The 18,140-nt window shown below is 43.8% G+C and overlaps 1 protein-coding gene across 1 annotated transcript in view; it reads left to right on the top strand.

The window, feature by feature from the left end:
• Positions 1-18,140, top strand: part of NALCN (sodium leak channel, non-selective) — a 549,662-nt gene that overhangs the window by 133,947 nt on the left and 397,575 nt on the right. Inside the window, exon 13 of the mRNA XM_029603307.1 lies at positions 15,876-16,067. Within this exon, the coding sequence (XP_029459167.1) occupies positions 15,876-16,067 (192 nt within the window). The remainder of the gene's footprint in view (positions 1-15,875; positions 16,068-18,140) is intronic.

Genomic DNA, 18,140 nt, shown 5'->3' with positions numbered 1-18,140 from the left:
CATTTTCGGAGCTGTGGAAGCAGCACAGGTTCAGAGGACAGCACCACTGTCCCTATGACACTTAGGGGGAAACTCCAGGTGTGGTGGCATTGGGCAAAGGGCGGCACTAAGGCTACGTACAACTTTTGGCATTAAACTGTCAAACGCAGTGACGAGCTTTGGAAGGGGGTGGCTGGAAACCTATTAAGATATATATTAATGTCAGAAGGGGCAATGAAGAGGGAATAGGTAGGCTTAGGTTAGGGGTCGGGGAGGAGAGGGGAAAATGAGGTAGGAAGGGTAGGGTTAGGGATAGAAAGGTTCCCTCCAGCACCAGCAAATCGGGGTAGGCCCGATTTGCTGGTGCGCGCTTGTTTTAAAATCGGCGTGTCCGTGCGTGCGCGCCGGGAACCGTGCGCTCCTTTTAAAATCGACCCCTTAGGTAGGGATGAAACGCTTTGCAACTGCTTCTGCTGCTGACAGCAAAAAAAATTAGAAACTCACTTTTAAATGAGAATAACTAATAGCCTAATTAGATCTAGGACTTCATATAATGACATCTTTGATCTTACTACTGAAAATAAAGGGCCGGATTTTAAAAGGGTTACGTGCATAAGTTATGTGCGCAACCCTTAAATCCCTCCCCCCTATGTGCGCCGAGCCTATTTTGCATAGGCTCGGCGGCGCGCACAAGCCCCAGGACGCGCGTAAGTCCCTGGGCTTCGCAAAGGGGGTGTGCCGGGGGTGTGTCGGGTGGGCGGCGCGAATTTCGGGGTGTTCCGGGGGGAGTGGCACCGGCCGGGGGCATGGTCAAGGCCTCCGGACCAGCCCCCGGGTCGGGTGATGGCGCGCCAGCAGCCCGCTGGCACGCGCAGAGTTACTCCTGCCTCCGGCAGGCGTAACTTTCACAACAAAGGTAGGGGGGGTTTAGATAGGGCCGGGGGGTGGGTTAGGTAGGGGAAGGGAGGGGAAGGTGCGGGGGGTGGAAGGAAAGTTCCCTCCGAGGCCGCTCCGATTTCGGAGCGGCCTCGGAGGGAACGGGCAACACGCGCAGGGCTCGGCGCGCGCAAGTTGCACAAATGTGCACCCCCTTGCGCGCGCCGACCCCGGATCTTATAAGATATGCGTGGCTATGCGCGTATCTTATAAAATCCGGCATACTTTTGTTCGCGCCTGGTGCGTGAACAAAAGTATGCACGCGCGTAGATTTATAAAATCTGCCCCAAAGTGTATATAGCCAGCAGCCAAAAAGTGTGATTTCTAAGCCAGATTATTTGCAAACTTTTTTTTTCAGCTAGCAAGAAAGCATTTGATTTCATCTGATAGGCCATCAAAGTAGACCTTCAAAAATGAATGGGGCTTTAACAAAAGACTGTATTGTGATAAAAGGATTTCCTGTGCTCATATAGATATACTGCAGACGTACTTATTTAAAGAAACATGTTTTTAGATTATTTTCATAATTATTTAGAACTGATTGAAAAGAAAAATGATCTAACCAAAGCTAAACTGTGTGCATTTTTAACAAACGTCCCTGTAATAAGGTGTTCACAAAAGAATGAGAAAGCTGAACAAGGTAAAATGCTGTTCAGCACATGGAAAATAACAGTACCATTACTGAACGTGCTAAGTTCTTATGCTGCCTCTTCTAATGAAAATAAATGAAATATCAAGGTTGTAATCAGGATTAATGTGTCACTTAAAGGTCAGCTGCAGATATTTCCTTGGAGAAAACTACAAAGCCAGCAAAAACCACTGGGGTTGTATTTTAGAGTAGGTTGATTAAAACTAGAAGAAATTAACATACTCTTTCCTGATGATTAAAAATTTAATCTGGAGTTAATTTTTTTTTTTAAGCTAAATGCGATTTAAAAACTTCAACAACATTTTTAGGGGGTAAGGCAGAACCCCTCAGAGCTGAATCAGTGTTAGCTTTACAGACTAATCGATCACCCACTTTGTGCCACAGCCTGAGTTAAAATCCTGCTTCAGAATAACTGGTTCTCCTCAGCTAAAAGGCAAGTAGCTCCAGTAACATAAGAATTGCCATACTGGTTCAGACCAAGGGCTCATCAAGCCCAATATCCTGTTTCCAACAGTGGCCTGTTGTGTGACATGGGTTTTCGTGTGCCCTTGGGCCTCGGCCTGACCCCAGACGGATCCAGGACCGAACTGAGGGTTGACAGCATGACCCAGCATGGTAGAGACACGGTCTTACCCTCTGCCAGGCCTGCAAGCTCCCAAGGCCAACAAGAAGATGTTGGAAGGTGAACGGTCCTCCGACCGTTCCAAGCCCTTTCGGACCTGCCGCTTGAATCGGCATGGAGCAGCAGGCCGGCCTGAGGATGAGGGCAGACGGAGGCATAATCGGCGAATATGAAAGTTGTCTGATGAATGCCTTTTTGGATGTCACGGAATAAGTGCGAAGGATTGTTCCCCTGAAGCAGGACCCCGATGGTGGGGGTCCAAAACCCGATCGTGTTGGGCCATGCAGATGAGTATCACTGCTGAATTTTGTTGAGTTTACATCGAAAAAGTGACATTGTTGTTACCCTATTTAAATGGAAATTGGGCTATGTAGATGAGTATCACTGCTGAATTTTGTTGAGTTTACAAAAAAGTGACATTGTTGCTATCCTATTTAAATGGAAATTTGGAGCCTTCATCAGTTGTTGGAAGAATACATTTATGATAAAAGTGATACAAAATTATAAAAAAATAGCAAAACGGACCTGAGACCATAAAGAGAGTCTGGTTGAATACCTTGACCCCATGAGTAGTGGTCCTACAAAAATTTATATTCCTTTTTGAAGTGAGACAGCTTGAATGAGTTTATAAAAGAGATACCAGGTACACCATCATTTGTGATACGTTGTTTACATTTCGGTTACTGGAATACACGTGTTATGTTAGAGGGCTTTTTTGTGTGATTAATATCGTATATATGCATATAACAGCATTCATCCAGTCTACTTGATCTGCGTAGATTGCTTTATGTAGAAGGCATAAAGCCTTAAATTTAACTCTGTATTCTACTGGGAGCCAGTATAGAGCAGCCAAGACGGGAGTAATACGATCTCTTTTATTTGTGCCTGAGAGTAGCCTGGCAGCCAAATTTTGCAGAACCTGCAAAGGTCTAATAGAAGCCTTTGGAAGACCAAGCAATAAGAAATTGCAATAATCTATATTCGTAAATATTAGTGCCTGAAGCACAGTTCTAAATTCATCATGGTGTAGTAGTGGTTTCAGGTGTCTCAGAATTGATAATTTATAATAGCCTTCCTTTATCTTAGTTGAGATTTGTTTTTTTAACTTAAGTTCAGGATCCAACCATACGCCCAAATCTCTTATTTTATTTTCTAAAGGGATGGACACACTTTCCATATTAAAAGTTTTTGATTGATCAATTAATGAAATTTTCCGCTCCAACAACATCATTTCAGTTTTCTCACAGTTGAGACTTAATTTCATTTGTTTTAGTAATTGACTAATAATGTTTAAATACATCTTGGCAATTTTAAAAGTGTTTTCTATGGAATCATTGATTGGCAAGATGATCTGGATATCATCTGCATAGATATAATAATTGAGTTGCATACCTGAGAGTAATTGAAACAATGGTAACATATACTTATTAAATAGGGTGGCCCTGTTTCAAGAGAATGTGTTTCGGAGTATGAATTTTTGATAAAAACTTGGTAAGTTCTATTAGTTAGATATGAGGAGAACCATTCCAAAACTTTATTCTTGATTCCTATTTCCGACAGTCTATTTAGTAAAATATTGTGATTAACTGTATTAAATGCTGCTGATAAATCTAAAAGAATTAATAAATAACGTTGTCCTTGATCAAAACCCTTTAAAATTGTATCTGATAATGCTAAAAGGAGAGTTTGGTACTCACCGTGTCTTCCGATTATTCGGTTTGCCCGATTATTCGGTCTGCCCAAACACCTTGTCTCTAACCAAAAGGTTCAATTTATGGCCAAATATTGATGCTGTCTTTTCAAGAAATTCAGCATTTCACTGGAGTTTACAACTGACTACCACCCCCAGGGAAATGGGCAGTCTGAGCAGACCAATCGCACCATCAAGTACTACTTTATAGTGTACGCAAATAATCGCCAAGACAACAGGGCATCCCTCTTACCATGGGCAGAATTTTTGCACAACCACATATACGCAGCTACAGGCTCTTCGCCTTTCCAAATTGTTTATGGAAAATTACGATCACCCCTGTTACCCATTCCATTACCATTCCTTCCACCTTTGGCTCAGTTAACCACCCAGGAGCTCCAAGGACTCTGGATTCACATCAATGAAATGTTCCAAAAAGCAGCCAAAAAGGGCCAAATAGTCTATAGACATGCATCAGAGACCTGCACCACAGTTTAAACAAGGGAAGCGGGTCTGGCTTAGCACCTGCTACATCCGACTCAGGATACCTCCCATTCAGCTTGCTCCCAGTATATTGGATCATTCATCATCCTGTGCCTGATCGGCTCAGTAATCTACCAGCTAATACTACTTCCACTCTAGGCATCCACAAAGTGTTCCACTTATCAATATTAATGCCTCTAATCCTCTCTTGGCCCTCTAGGAAACTACCCAAACCTCAAGAGGTATTCTCAGAAAATAATGTTATTTACAAGGTAAAAGAGAAGTCAGATGATGGGTCAAGAAATGGGAATATCTTACTTCATGGGAAGGATGCAGCCCGGAGAAGAACACATGGGAGCTGGCGTCTAATATTCTGGATAAGAACCTTCTGAAAGAATTTCATGCCACACAAGAAACCTAAATCTTCAGGGAGGGTGTATTAGGGGAGGGGGTACTTCTGCGTTCAGCAGTCCATGGGGCAGGCTGATGGACTGCTGCTCCTAATTCTGGCCCAGACACTGGGGGAGACCCCTGATACATGGCAGATTGCCACGTTTCTCCCACCTATGCCGCTCTGCTGGAAGCCGATGCAGCATTCCCCTTCCTCGCGGCCAGCCACAGTCAGTAGCCAGCCTCTGACACTGCAGCTGTCCCAGGCCCTTCCTAGGTACATGTGTACCCAAGTTTGCCGGCCAGCAGCAGGAACAGCACCCATTCATGATATCACCGTCAGGGGACTACTTAAAAGCCATTGCTCACTTGAACCACTCCTGGTGACCCCAAATGAAGCAAGATGTCAAGGCCTGCGTTTACTCGTGCCCCACTTGCTCACAGAAAAAAAGTGCTGTATGGCCAACCCAGAGGCTGGGCCTGCCCTCAGAGAACCCTGGAACCCACCTGTCCACTGATTTTTATCATCGACCTCCCTTTCTTTAACAGCACCACCGTGATTCTCATTAGCAGGCCTTCATTCCACACCAGAGTTGGTGCATCTCTTCACCCTCCACATTTTTCACATGCATGGCCTACCAAAGCATAAACTATCAGATAGAGGAATTCAGTGCAAGGAGAGTGCCATGTACAGGTGCTCTCTTTGCAAAATGTTTGGGATCATGCCTGAATACACAATGGCCTATCACCCACAAGGCAATGGACAAGGTGTGTACCAACTGTATCCTCAAGACCTTCCTCCATTCCTACATTAATGAGCGTCAAGATAAACTAGGCCACTCTCTTACCCTGGGTGGAATTCTCCCATAACATGTATGTCAATACAGCCACTAGCTCCTCTCCTTTTAATTGGCCTAAGAGAAACAGCCTCTACCTCCTCTGCCATTGACCATAGCAGTTCCATCACCAGCAGCTTAACTCTCCACCCAGGAATTTCATGAACTATGGGAACGGACCAATCAGTTGATTGAGAAAGCTGCTGCCAGAGCCAAGAAAACAGCAGATGCACATAGAAGACCAACTCCTCAATTTAACATAGGAAAGAAGTTTGACTGAGTACCCGGCACTTATGCTTACGACTCCCATCTATGCACCTGGCACCACATTTCATTAGGCCTTTTTCCGTGTTTTGGCAACTGGGCCCTGTCACATATCAAGATCCCCCAACTTATTTCATGTGTCACTGCTTAAACCAGTAATACTCTCTTGGATATCCAGAGTGCCACCCACACCACAGGATGTGGAAGCAAATGAAGATTCAGTATACAGAAGTCCAAGAGGTTCTGGATTCCTGCCAGAGAGGCAAGAAGGTCGAATATCTGATTTTGTAGAAGAGCTGTGGTCCAAAAGAAAATTCTAGGGAGCTAGCCTCCAACTCCTGGACCTCAGTCTCTTGAAAGATTTTCATTGATGGTACTCTAAGAAATCCAGACTCAGGGAGGGGGAATATGAAGGGGTAGTGTTATGCTTGGAGCTCCACGGACTGCTGCCGCCACACTTACCCTTCTGACCAAGCCATCCCCATCAGCTCCTGATGTGGCCAAGTACCCATGGGCTTCCTCGTGCAGGATACTACATTCTGATTTGGCAAGGCACTGCCAGTGCCCCATGTAGCAGGATGCCACCAATTCTGTTGGGCCACATTCCTCCTTAGCCATGCATGCGCCCAACATTTCATCATCTAAAGAGACCGTGGTGAGAAAAGTCCTGCAGCGCCACTTTATGATGTCACATACTCAGGCCTATAAAAGCCCCTTCCTGTCTCTCCCTCACCACCTCAGCAGCATGTCCAGCTACTTCTTGTAGAGTGTGTTGCTTTCAGCGTTTCTGTCTTCATCCCAGCATTGTCTTCAGTCTTCATTCCAACCTTGTCTTCAGTCCTCGTCCAGTTGTCTTTGGTTTGTCTTCTGTCTTCGTTTCACTCTTTTCCATCCATGATTCTCACCTGTTCTTGTCTTCAACTGCCCACCCTGCCTCCTCCATGCAGGGTGAGTCAATCCTGTCTTGGCCCAAGTCTCCACAGACACAACAGATAGGAAGACACCAAGGCACTTAAAGAGGAGATTATGGCTCAGACTGTGGCATCAACACTTTAAGACACAGAGTGAGGGTATATGGCAGCAAGCACACTGGCTTCAACACACCAAGGACTGAGTGAGGTGTAAGGCATCATGAAGAGTAGTATCAACACTCCAATATAAAGTGCAGAATTGGCCAGCAAGAGAAATGCATTAACACTCCCAGACATTAAGTGAGGGAGTAAGACAGCAAGAGGAGTGGCATCAATGTTTCAAGGCACATTGCACTGAGTAAAAGAAGTGGCATCAACACAGAAAGATGTTAAAAAGAGAAAGGTAGGGCAGGAGGAACATAAGAACATAAGAAAATGCCATACTGGGTCAGACCAAGGGTCCATCAAGCCCAGCATCCTGTTTCCAACAGTGGCCAATCCAGGCCATAAGAACCTGGCAAGTACCCAAAAACTAAGTCTATTCCATGTTACCATTGCTAATGGCAGTGGCTATTCTCTAAGTGAACTTAATAGCAGGTAATGGACTTCTCCCCCAAGAACTTATCCAATCCTTTTTTAAACACAGCTATACTAACAGCACTAACCACATCCTCTGGCAACAAATTCCAGAGTTTAATTGTGCATTGAGTAAAAAAGAACTTTCTCCGATTAGTTTTAAATGTGCCCCATGCTAACTTCATGGAGTGCCCCCTAGTCTTTCTACTATCCGAAAGAGTAAATAACTGATTCATGGAGTATATCAGGCAGCAATATTAGTCCAATAACACAACAAAGCACTGGACCAGAAGAGAGGCAGGGCATGAGTAGCAGACTGGGATGCAGGCAACAGCAATACTTCAAGATTACAAAGCATCCAGAGATGGGCAAGGGAGGGGAAGATTTTTCTTTTTGGGGCCAAAACACTCCCGTATTGTTGGAGAGAGTCAGAACTGAAGAAGTAGGTTGTCTAACAGAGATAGCAAGGTGGCGACTGGAAACAACACAGCAAGGCAATGAGCCAGAAAAGAGACGGGGCATGAGGAGTAGGCTGGGCAGTCCGCAGCAAGAGTAGCAACTAACTGGCAATAGCACGGCAAGGCACTGAGGCCAAAACGTGTGGGCATTAGTTTGGTGAAGCTGTGCCCTCAAGTCCTCCCGTCGCTTGCATGGAAATTTAGGGAAACCCAGCAGGGGGAGGTTTATGTTAAGGAAAGCAACGTTTCCATCAACTCTGCTGCTAACCATGAATGATGTGGATTCAGAAAGTCCCTACCTTTAAGAATACCTATTCATGAGGCACATTGGTTGGTGCGCCAATGGTTCTGAATCCATGACTTCAATGGGCTCTCCAAACTGCAGGTGCCTTTTTGCTGGGGAGAGGAGTGATCCTGGTCTCTCTATTGCCAACTTCTGACGTTATGGCCAGTGCCACAAGAACCCATTGCTTAGTAGCCAAGGGAAGGTAGCGTAACAAATTAAAAATGGGGGAAGGAGTGGTGGATTTCAAGATGCTACTGATACTGTCAGTACTGCATGGGGAGCCTGATGTTTCCTACACTTTATCCCCACTGCCCCACTGCTTCTTACACTCCCATAGCCAAAGTTTCTCAATCCGGTATATCAGAGTGCCAGACTGAAAGGCAAAACTCCCTTTCACCCAATGGGTCGCATAGGGTGGCCTAAAAGCAAGGATCTAGCTGGGTAGGTAGAATGAACTAATTTTTCTTTTGGAAGAAACAACAACCTCTGACACCAATCCCTGTTCCTGTAGGAAACACTGTAGCTTTTCCTCCTGGATATAGTGATAACCTTGTTGTGCATGCTGGCTGTTGAACTCAAATCTCCCATGGCGTCCTTAAGGCTTTCAGGACTTGTACCATCTACATCATGTGCAGTCAGTCCTGATGCCTCAGGGGTCAATCTATACCAATACTGGTGTCCACAGACATTCATGAAGAGATGTTCTCTTCCTCACTAATCTCTGCATCATCAGATAGGGATGTGCATTTGTTTAAAGTGAATGGTCAGTATGCCATGTTCATTTAATTCGGTGTCCACTGAAAATGAATGAGTGCATCCCACGTATAAAACACATGTCATTAGTTTCATTTGTTTTCGTTTTTCCATAGAAAAGCATTGGCTGCATAGTAAAGAATAGAGCCTGGCTGTCTGAGGCTCAGGCTGGTCATGTGAGGGTCTCCATAGCAACCAACCCTAATGCTTATGTGTGAGGTCAGAGAATAACCAGGATTTGTTGTCAAGGAAACCAGGCTGACAAAGTAAGAGAAACTATTAGGGTGAAGCATTTTTCTAAATCACTGAATCAGTGCTTTGTCTATTCTTACAGTATGTGCAGCAGACTATTTCAACTTGAATTTGAATCTGTTTTCTGATGGAGACACTTGCTAGCTGTTGAATTGAGCTCTTTGCCTTGCACTCAGTGTTCTGACCCAACAATGTCCTTTTTGTTCAAGATGAGAAACATTCCATCCTTTCTAATGCTTTTGGCTGCTATCACGTTGTGTTCATTTGTACAGGTTTTTAATTTTTATTTGATATCTCACTGTCAAGGCAATTGACCCGACCAAGAGGAATGTTTGTGTTGTCCAGCCCCCTTCTCTGCTAGAGAAAGGCGGGCTGCTGGCTGCAGTGATTTAATTTAATTTTGAACTTGTGCTTGAACCAGTCCAGCAGTGCCAGCACTAGTAGCTAACTGTGCCACAGTACCCAAGATAGAGAAGATGTTTTAATTCTCTCTTTCTGGGTCTGTGTGTAACAGAGTCAGTGCATCCATAAAGAAAGCAGTCTGTGCCAGTCACCACCACAGCTACAGCCAGCCACTTTGTGAATTTATTTTGTTACTATATTTACTACTGCACGACTGTGCTATACTCATGCGCATCACCATTCTCTGCTTGGTGTGTGTGTGTGTGTGAGTGCAGTATATTAGTCAGCAGAGGAAAATACTAAAATATTACTGTAGTGAATTATCTCTGTGTGTTGTGGTTCAACTTTACACACAGAGTCAGTGTCACACACACATCCACTTCATTGAAAATAATACATATTAAAACATATTTGTCCATCATTCAGTAAGCAGGCACTGCACCTGATAGAATCCCATCAGATCAGGCAAAGGTACTAGATAGAGGTTGTGGGAAGCCCACACACAGTTAGTAGGGACTTTTATTTTTTCAAGACAACAGTGAGTCCCCCAAACAAAACTAAAGAGGGATTTTTTCAAATGCAAAAACATCAGCAGGAGAGGGAGGCATGTCAAGCCTCAAGAAATTGAAATTTGGGGAACATATGCCAGCACCGTCTGTGTTTCTGCCACAATCTTTTGTGTCCGAGGAGAGGGAAAAGGCAGCAATGGCACTGGCAGCCGCAGGGTAACAGTGTTTTGGAAGTGGAAGCGCAAGTGATAAAACCTAAAGGAGCAGCAGTGCAACCTATTAGGGCAGCAGAGGCCATAAAAGCAGTTTCCTCATCCTCTTCCTCTGAATCGGAGTTTAAAGAATCTCATGGATTTCCTGAAGTAGAGATGGGAAAAGTGTTGGCTGAAGACTCTATGGTGCCGATGCATTATAGTACGCTCAGCCCAGGCCACAGCCTGACGCGTAGCTGCACATGCACTTTGCATGCTCTGGAATAACTCCCGATGTAATAATGGGATTAGCTTGTCCAAACCGTGATTCCAAACCAGGCGTAGCTAATAGCACTCTTCACATATAAATGCCATGTAGAAGAGGCTATTGGCTATTACCCTGATGCAAAAAAATCACCCTGTGCCCGGCGCTAACATTTGAACTTGCAAAAATTAACACCAGTCCTGGAGCAGGAGTTAAGTATTAAAGTGCCCCAAAGCTCCACAGAAAAGCAAAAAGTACTGGTTTTCTATGGTTCTTTTCTTGCGGTCCCAGTCGCGGCAGCCGTGACTAGGCCCTTACCTCCTTGGTCCCGGCCCGTCTCCGAGGGTCTGCGGCCTGTTTTGTGGCATCCCCGCGGGGGGGGGATGCCGCCGAGAAGCCCTGCCTGGATGCCTTCTCCCTAGGCGCGCTCTCTCACACTCTTCCCACCCCCCTCTCACCAACCATGCTCTCTGTCACCCCCCCTCTCACACACACACATTCTCTCTCACCAGCATCCCTCCCCCCACCCTCTCTTACCTCCCATGCTCTCTCTCATATCCTCCTGCTCTCTCTCACCCTCCCCTCCCCGACACACATTCTCTCTCACCGGCATGCCGTGGGACTCGCGCCATTCGCGGCGAAGATGAAGGCCTGATGCGCTGTTCGCAGCACACGGGAGCCTTCCGTTTTTGCCTTGAGCTGAAAATTGCAGTGGAGACCCTGGCATGCCACGAACGGAGCACGTCTCGTGGCACATGCTCCGTTCGCGGCGAAGATGAAGGCCTGGGCGCACGAACGCGACACATGGGGGCCTTCCCTTTTCACCGCGAACGGCGCATCGGGCCTTCATCCACGCCGTGAATGGAGCGTGTGCCGCGGGACGTGCTCCGTCCGAGGCATGCCAGGGTCTCCTCTGCTATATTCTGCCTGTCCCGCGATGGCCGCTGTCCTTAGTACCTCAGGCATGTTTGAGCCTCCAAGGTGGCCAGGGAGCCACCTGCGCCATCTATCAGCAGGCTGGGGAACATGCGCCAGCACTGATGGACACACTACTAAGCCCGATTATATTATAGCACCATCTATCAGCAGGCTGGGGAACATGCGCCAGCACTGATGGACACACTACTAAGCCCGATTATATTATAGCACCATCTATCAGCAGGCTGAGGAACATGCGCCAGCACTGATGGACACACTACTAAGCCCGATTATATTATAGCACCATCTATCAGCAGGCTGGGGAACATGCGCCAGCACTGATGGACACACTACTAAGCCCGATTATATTATAGCACCATCTATCAGCAGGCTGGGGAACATGCGCCAGCACTGATGGACACACTACTAAGCCCGATTATATTATAGCACCATCTATCAGCAGGCTGAGGAACATGGGCGAGCACTGTCGGACACACTACCAAGCCCGATTATATTATAGCGCCATCTATCAGCAGGCTGGGGAACATGCACGAGCACTGATGGACACACTACCAAGCCCGATTATATTATAGCACCATCTATCAGCAGGCTGAGGAACATGGGCGAGCACTGTCGGACACACTACCAAGCCCGATTATTTTATAGCACCATCTATCAGCAGGCTGGGGAACATGCATGAGCACTGATGGACACACTACCAAGCCCGATTATATTATAGCGCCATCTATCAGCAGGCTGGGGAACATGCGCGAGCACTGACGGACACACTACCAAGCCCGATTATATTATAGCGCCATCTATCAGCAGGCTGGGGAACATGCACGAGCACTGATGGACACACTACCAAGCCCGATTATATTATAGCACCATCTATCAGCAGGCTGAGGAACATGGGCGAGCACTGTCGGATACACTACCAAGCCCGATATATTATGGATTATTCAAGCCAGTCACAGATGCCAATCTAATCTCCTTAATTAGAAACAATGTGGATCTTTTATATTGGATCTTTTAATAATGTGAGTCAGAGGATTACAAAATTGAAGTGTACTGGGGTTGTTTTAAGTGTTCTGGCTGTTAAGTTCCACAATCCCTTTACTAAAGATGTGTCTTGCACTTGTGCAAATCTCAGGATGAGTGAAAGTAAAAAGCAAGACATGGTGAGTAAAAACCCTTTTCTTACTGATCGCGTAGCATAAGTTAGAAGCATGTTCACCAGCTACAGGGAAATAGGGAAATGAGATTCAACACGAAGGGAGCAAACAGATAAACCTGTCCTACTTTCTGTGAGTGTCTGCCTCGCAAAGATAAGGGCTTCACTGGCAGGCATGGAAAGCCTTAAAGAGATGTGGATTTCTGAAGCCCCCCCTGACTGAACAAGCAATATAATTTGCATTATGACCTCAAAGTATACACCTAAACAAACCAATGCTTTTCAGCAATCCATATGGCCATTGGCATTAATAACCAGACAAAGAAGATTGTGAGTTTGCGGCTATATGATTATGTAGATATAATTAATCCATAGGCTCATGACTCTTAATTTGTGGCTTTCAACTTTATTTTATCGGACTACAGATGAAAATTCATAAATATGTTGTACTTTATCCCCTGCTGTACAGCTCCAAAGCTCATAATTGTGCACTTTGGTTTTTAAAAATGAATTTAGGGTTTGGAAGTTTCTGAATGTTTAGCCAAGGTGCTCTTTCAGTTACTGATTTAATAATATGGACAAGATCTAGTTGATTATGCACACGGCTGAAAGTTTACAGTTTTAGGGAAAGGAAGAATAATGACGAGAACGAGCTTATATTAACAATAAAAACTTTAATTTTAAAAAGCCCGGCGCGTGACAAAACCGGGAGAATCGTGCACAAATCAGGCCGGCGGGCGCCGTGCAAGGTTTTAAAAAGCCGCCTTGACGCACGCATGCCGGCCGCTACATGCGCAAAATGAAAAGTTCATGAAAAGGGGAGGGGGGATGGTGTGGGCGAGGGCGGGGCGAGGGCATGCCCTGGATTTTTAACTTGAAACCAGCATGTGAATACTTCCGCCCACAGGTACGTGGCAGGGGTCCCCCGTCGCATAACTTTACTTCTGCTGTGGATGATGCGCAAGTTATAAGATAAAGATGAAATAGATTGGTGGGGGTTTTAAGGGTTAGGGCTAACAGGGGAGAAGGGAGGATATCAAACTGGGGGTCGGGGGGGAGGGGGTGTCTGGAAGTCGTATTCCTTACCTGGGAGAACTGGAAAAGCTGGTGATGACGTCAGCGTGCGTGTATTTTAAAATCCATCACTTGGGCAGTAGAAGTGACATTTGCATGCATAGGCGGACGTCCACTTAAAATCACCTGCACGCTTGGACGCGGTCAGGCTATTGTATAACGTGCCCATATATATATGTTGTCGTTAAAATGGCGGTTCTTGTTAAATTTTTATATTGTCTCCAAATGTTACCTCTTTGAGTAAAGGATAAAGATTTGCGTAGCTTTAAATCCATGATTGGGAACTTTATTTGGGGTGGGAAACGCTCTCGTATTAAATATGACACCCTTCGTCTAGATAAGGGATTGGGAGGCACTGCACTACCAGATTTGAGACTATATATGTCGCCTACTTATTGTGTCACATTCAAGACTGGGCATCCGGCCACAACATATTTGATACGGATGACTTGTTATTGGAATGGGCCACCCCGTTTTCTCCGTTTAATCTCCTTCACATGCCTGGCTTTAAAGTAGACACTCGGGTATTGTCATCGTTTTGGATGCGGGCTCATAGCAAGGCCTGGAGGTGGTGGCGCACATCCATCCATCGTAGCTGTCATGTCTCCCCTTTTTAGTCCCTGGTGGGAAATGGCAATTTTATCCCTGGCCAGGGAGGGGGCATCTTTAAACAGTGGGCCTCAAAAGGACTCCGCCTGCTACACCAGTGGATGGATGAGGATAGCTCCTCTCTCTGCTCATTTCAACAACTGCAAACCCATTGGGTGATCACTTCATCACAGTTCTTCGCATATCTCCAGGCACGGCATTACTGCTTTCACATAAGCAAGGGAGACACGAGCCTAATAACACTTTCGGATGAGGAGGATTCCTTTTTTGATACCCCCCTGCAGTTCAATAAAATCAAAGTATGGATGTTCCAGCTGAAAGCTACTTTGTCCAGTTCCCATTTACTTCATCTGGTGAATAAATGGCAGGAGGATCTGGGGTGTTACAGACTGATATATTGACCCCATTGTCCGTATTTTATACCATGTGTTACTCAGTTGGTTGTTTACCACACTTATGTTTGTCATCCCTCTGTTTCCAATAAAAGACATATTAAAAAAAAATTAAAATGTTTTATTAGTAAAAAAGAAATCCTCCTTTTGCAAGGTTTCTGATGGAATTACATAGCACAAATTGTTTTTTAAGAAGGTAAGATAACATGATTTTATTTGAACTGTGGGCATCCTTTCCTGGCTTCTTCACTTTTCTCTGTGGTGTCAGAGTCTGAGCGTCCGCCATGTTGTTCCTATTCCCTCGTTTCAAATACGTATCTTGTCATCCAGCTAGGGGGCAGACATCTCTGAAAGAGATAACCATAGGTGGAGATACTGAAATGAGGATGGTAATGTATTGCCTGGTTCATTGTGAAGGTTTTCCTAAATGCAGCATAAAAAGCCATTTATGCAAAATTTTCTAGGTGTGCACCCCTTCTGGTCAACATTTAATAGCATAGAATGCAAATGTGTTAATCATTAAACCAATGAATGTGTTTTGCCAATGAATGTTTTTCAAAGTCTTGAATTTAGATAAAATGAACCTTTACTTACAAAAAAAAAATACCATTTATAATTGTTTGGTGGATATCAACTATAGCTCTTATGTGCTCTATTCAATGATCCTTTACATCATAGAGAGGCCAATTTTTAAAAGATTTTACCCAGGTAAAATTGTAAAACGTCTGAAAAGCAGTTACCTGAGTAAAATTGAGGGTTGAACATTTCCTTCCCCCCTCAGTGGGTAAAAGCACTTGCACTGTCAAAGAGCACAACTATTTTTATCTGTGCCAAGAGGGGACAGGCCTAGAGGCAGGTAAAAGACACAGTGGGTGCAAAGTCCAGCATCTTATGGTGCCAAGCTCTGAAATTTTAAAAGAAAACTCCAAGGGAGTTTCCCCTTGAAAATGTGTTTGCAGGTCTATGGATACAAAGCATCCATGGGCCTATGAGCATACCACAGAATTTAAAAAAAGTTGTATAAAGGTTAAAATATGTATTAAATACACAATCCATTTCAGAATAATGAACCAATTATGCCCTGGTTCATTATATTTGAAAATGTGCATGCAATAGTGCTTGTAGTATGCCACTGAAAATAAGAAACACAAGGAATTATACTTTTCCAGATGTAGATATTCCCTTGTAATAATGATATTGATGACTGTTACCAGAAAGTTAAAAGTTTCTGAAATATATTTTTTTGATTTTTGCAGGTACTTAGAGTAGTTCGACTAATCAAAATTTCACCTGCATTGGAAGATTTTGTATACAAGATATTTGGACCAGGAAAAAAACTTGGAAGCCTGGTTGTATTCACAGCCAGCCTCTTAATAGTAATGTCAGCAATTAGTTTACAGATGTTTTGCTTCGTGGAAGAGCTGGACAGATTTACAACATTTCCAAGGGTAGGTGGACAACAAACTAATATTATAAAGTCACATTTTTACAGTACTATCTGTAGAAATGATGCTGTTAAAGAAATGTTCTTGTGTAAGAGTGATGAAGTAATGTAATAAGGGATGTAAATGTCCTTCAATGCATGGAATGTTTTAAAAGAAAATGTTTATGAAAATATTAGTTTGATTTTTACAGGAATGTTTATTATAGAACTATTGCATATATATATATTTTGCCTATATTCTCATATGACTAAATAATGGTTTTTAATGGACAGAATATTAAATTAAGCCAAAACTAAAAATCTTTATATGGATAAGATAATGAATTTAAAGTATGGTAACCTGTAGGGATGTGTTTCATTCATTCGTTTCAGCACAAATACAATTTTCAGTTTGGTTCATCAGTTCATTGTTTTATTCAGCACATTTTTTCAATTTGTTTCATTCATTTCTGTAGCTTATGCATATAAATACCATTTTATGTGAAGAAAATTGAGTTTTATATGTGGAAGTCTTACATAGGTGCATAAAATACCATTTTATGTGTGTAAATATTTATGTACATAATCTAGTGAAACAAATGCAAGTGGATGCACATCCTTTATAAATAGTAATATTTTATATCAGGGTAGGCAATTGCAGTACTTCAGTGCCACAAGCCAGTCAGGTTTTCAGGATATCCAAAATGAATATGCATGAGATGTGTTTGCATACAATGGAAGCTGTGTAGGCATATGCATCTCATGGATATCTTAAAAACCAGACCGGCTTATAGCACTCAAGAATTGAGTGGATAAGTGCAAGGTGATGCATATAGGGAAAAATAACCCATGCTATAATTACACGATGTTGGGTTCCATATTAGGTGCTACAACCCAAGAAAGAGATCTAGGTGTCATAGTGGATAACACATTTAAATCGTCGGCTCAGTGTGCTGCGGCAGTCAAAAAAGCAAACAGAATGTTGGGAATTATTAGAAAAGGAATGATGAATAAAACGGAAAATGTCATAATGCCTCTGTATCGCTCCATGGTGAGACCGCACCTTGAATACTGTGTACAATTCTGGTCGCCGCATCTAAAAAAAGATATAATTGCGATGGAGAAGGTACAGAGAAGGGCTACCAAAATGATAAGGGGAATGGAACAACTCCCCTATGAGGAAAGACTAAAGAGGTTAGGACTTTTCAGCTTGGAGAAGAGACGACTGAGGGGGGATATGATAGAGGTTTTTAAAATCATGAGAGGTCTAGAACGGGTAGATGTGAATCGGTTATTTACTCTTTCGGATAGTAGAAGGACTAGGGGACACTCCATGAAGTTAGCATGGGGCACATTTAAAACTAATCGGAGAAAGTTCTTTTTTTACTCAACGCACAATTAAACTCTGGAATTTGTTGCCAGAGAATGTGGTTCGTGCAGTTAGTATAGCTGTGTTTAAAAAAGGATTGGATAAGTTCTTGGAGGAGAAGTCCATTACCTGCTATTAAGTTCACTTAGAGAATAGCCACTGCCATTAGCAATGGTTACATGGAATAGACTTAGTTTTTGGGTACTTGCCAGGTTCTTATGGCCTGGATTGGCCACTGTTGGAAACAGGATGCTGGGCTTGATGGACCCTTGGTCTGACCCAGTATGGCATTTTCTTATGTTCTTATGTTCTTATGAAGTTGCCTACTCCTGTTTTTAAATAATTGAAATGCTCCTGTGCATTACATCTATGTCTTATTCGTAAGTATAGATGTAGATACAAGAAGAAATGCTGATGTAGATACAAGAAGAAATGCTGCTGTGATATTAATTAAAAACTATAAAGGAAAAAATTGAGAGGGTTGAAGAAGAATTTAGTGAAGATCAGTTTATAAATGCCAAAATAAATTAAATACGCTCACTAATCACCAACCTTATCAACACTAGGGCCACCCCAGTATGTTCCTGTAGGTCAGTCCCATTCTCCAGAGCTATAAAGAATCTCCCAACCATCCTTTTACATATTCAAAAGGCCCTATCTAATGGCTGGGGGCATCTCTGTATAGGGGGAGACATTGGTAACTCCCTGCAAGTCAGCTCAGTTCTCCAC

This window comes from Rhinatrema bivittatum, chromosome 5 (assembly GCF_901001135.1).
Source record: "Rhinatrema bivittatum chromosome 5, aRhiBiv1.1, whole genome shotgun sequence".
Lineage (NCBI taxonomy): Eukaryota > Metazoa > Chordata > Amphibia > Gymnophiona > Rhinatrematidae > Rhinatrema > Rhinatrema bivittatum.
Note: the sequence above shows the minus strand (reverse complement) of the source record. Positions and strands in the feature narration are given on the sequence as shown.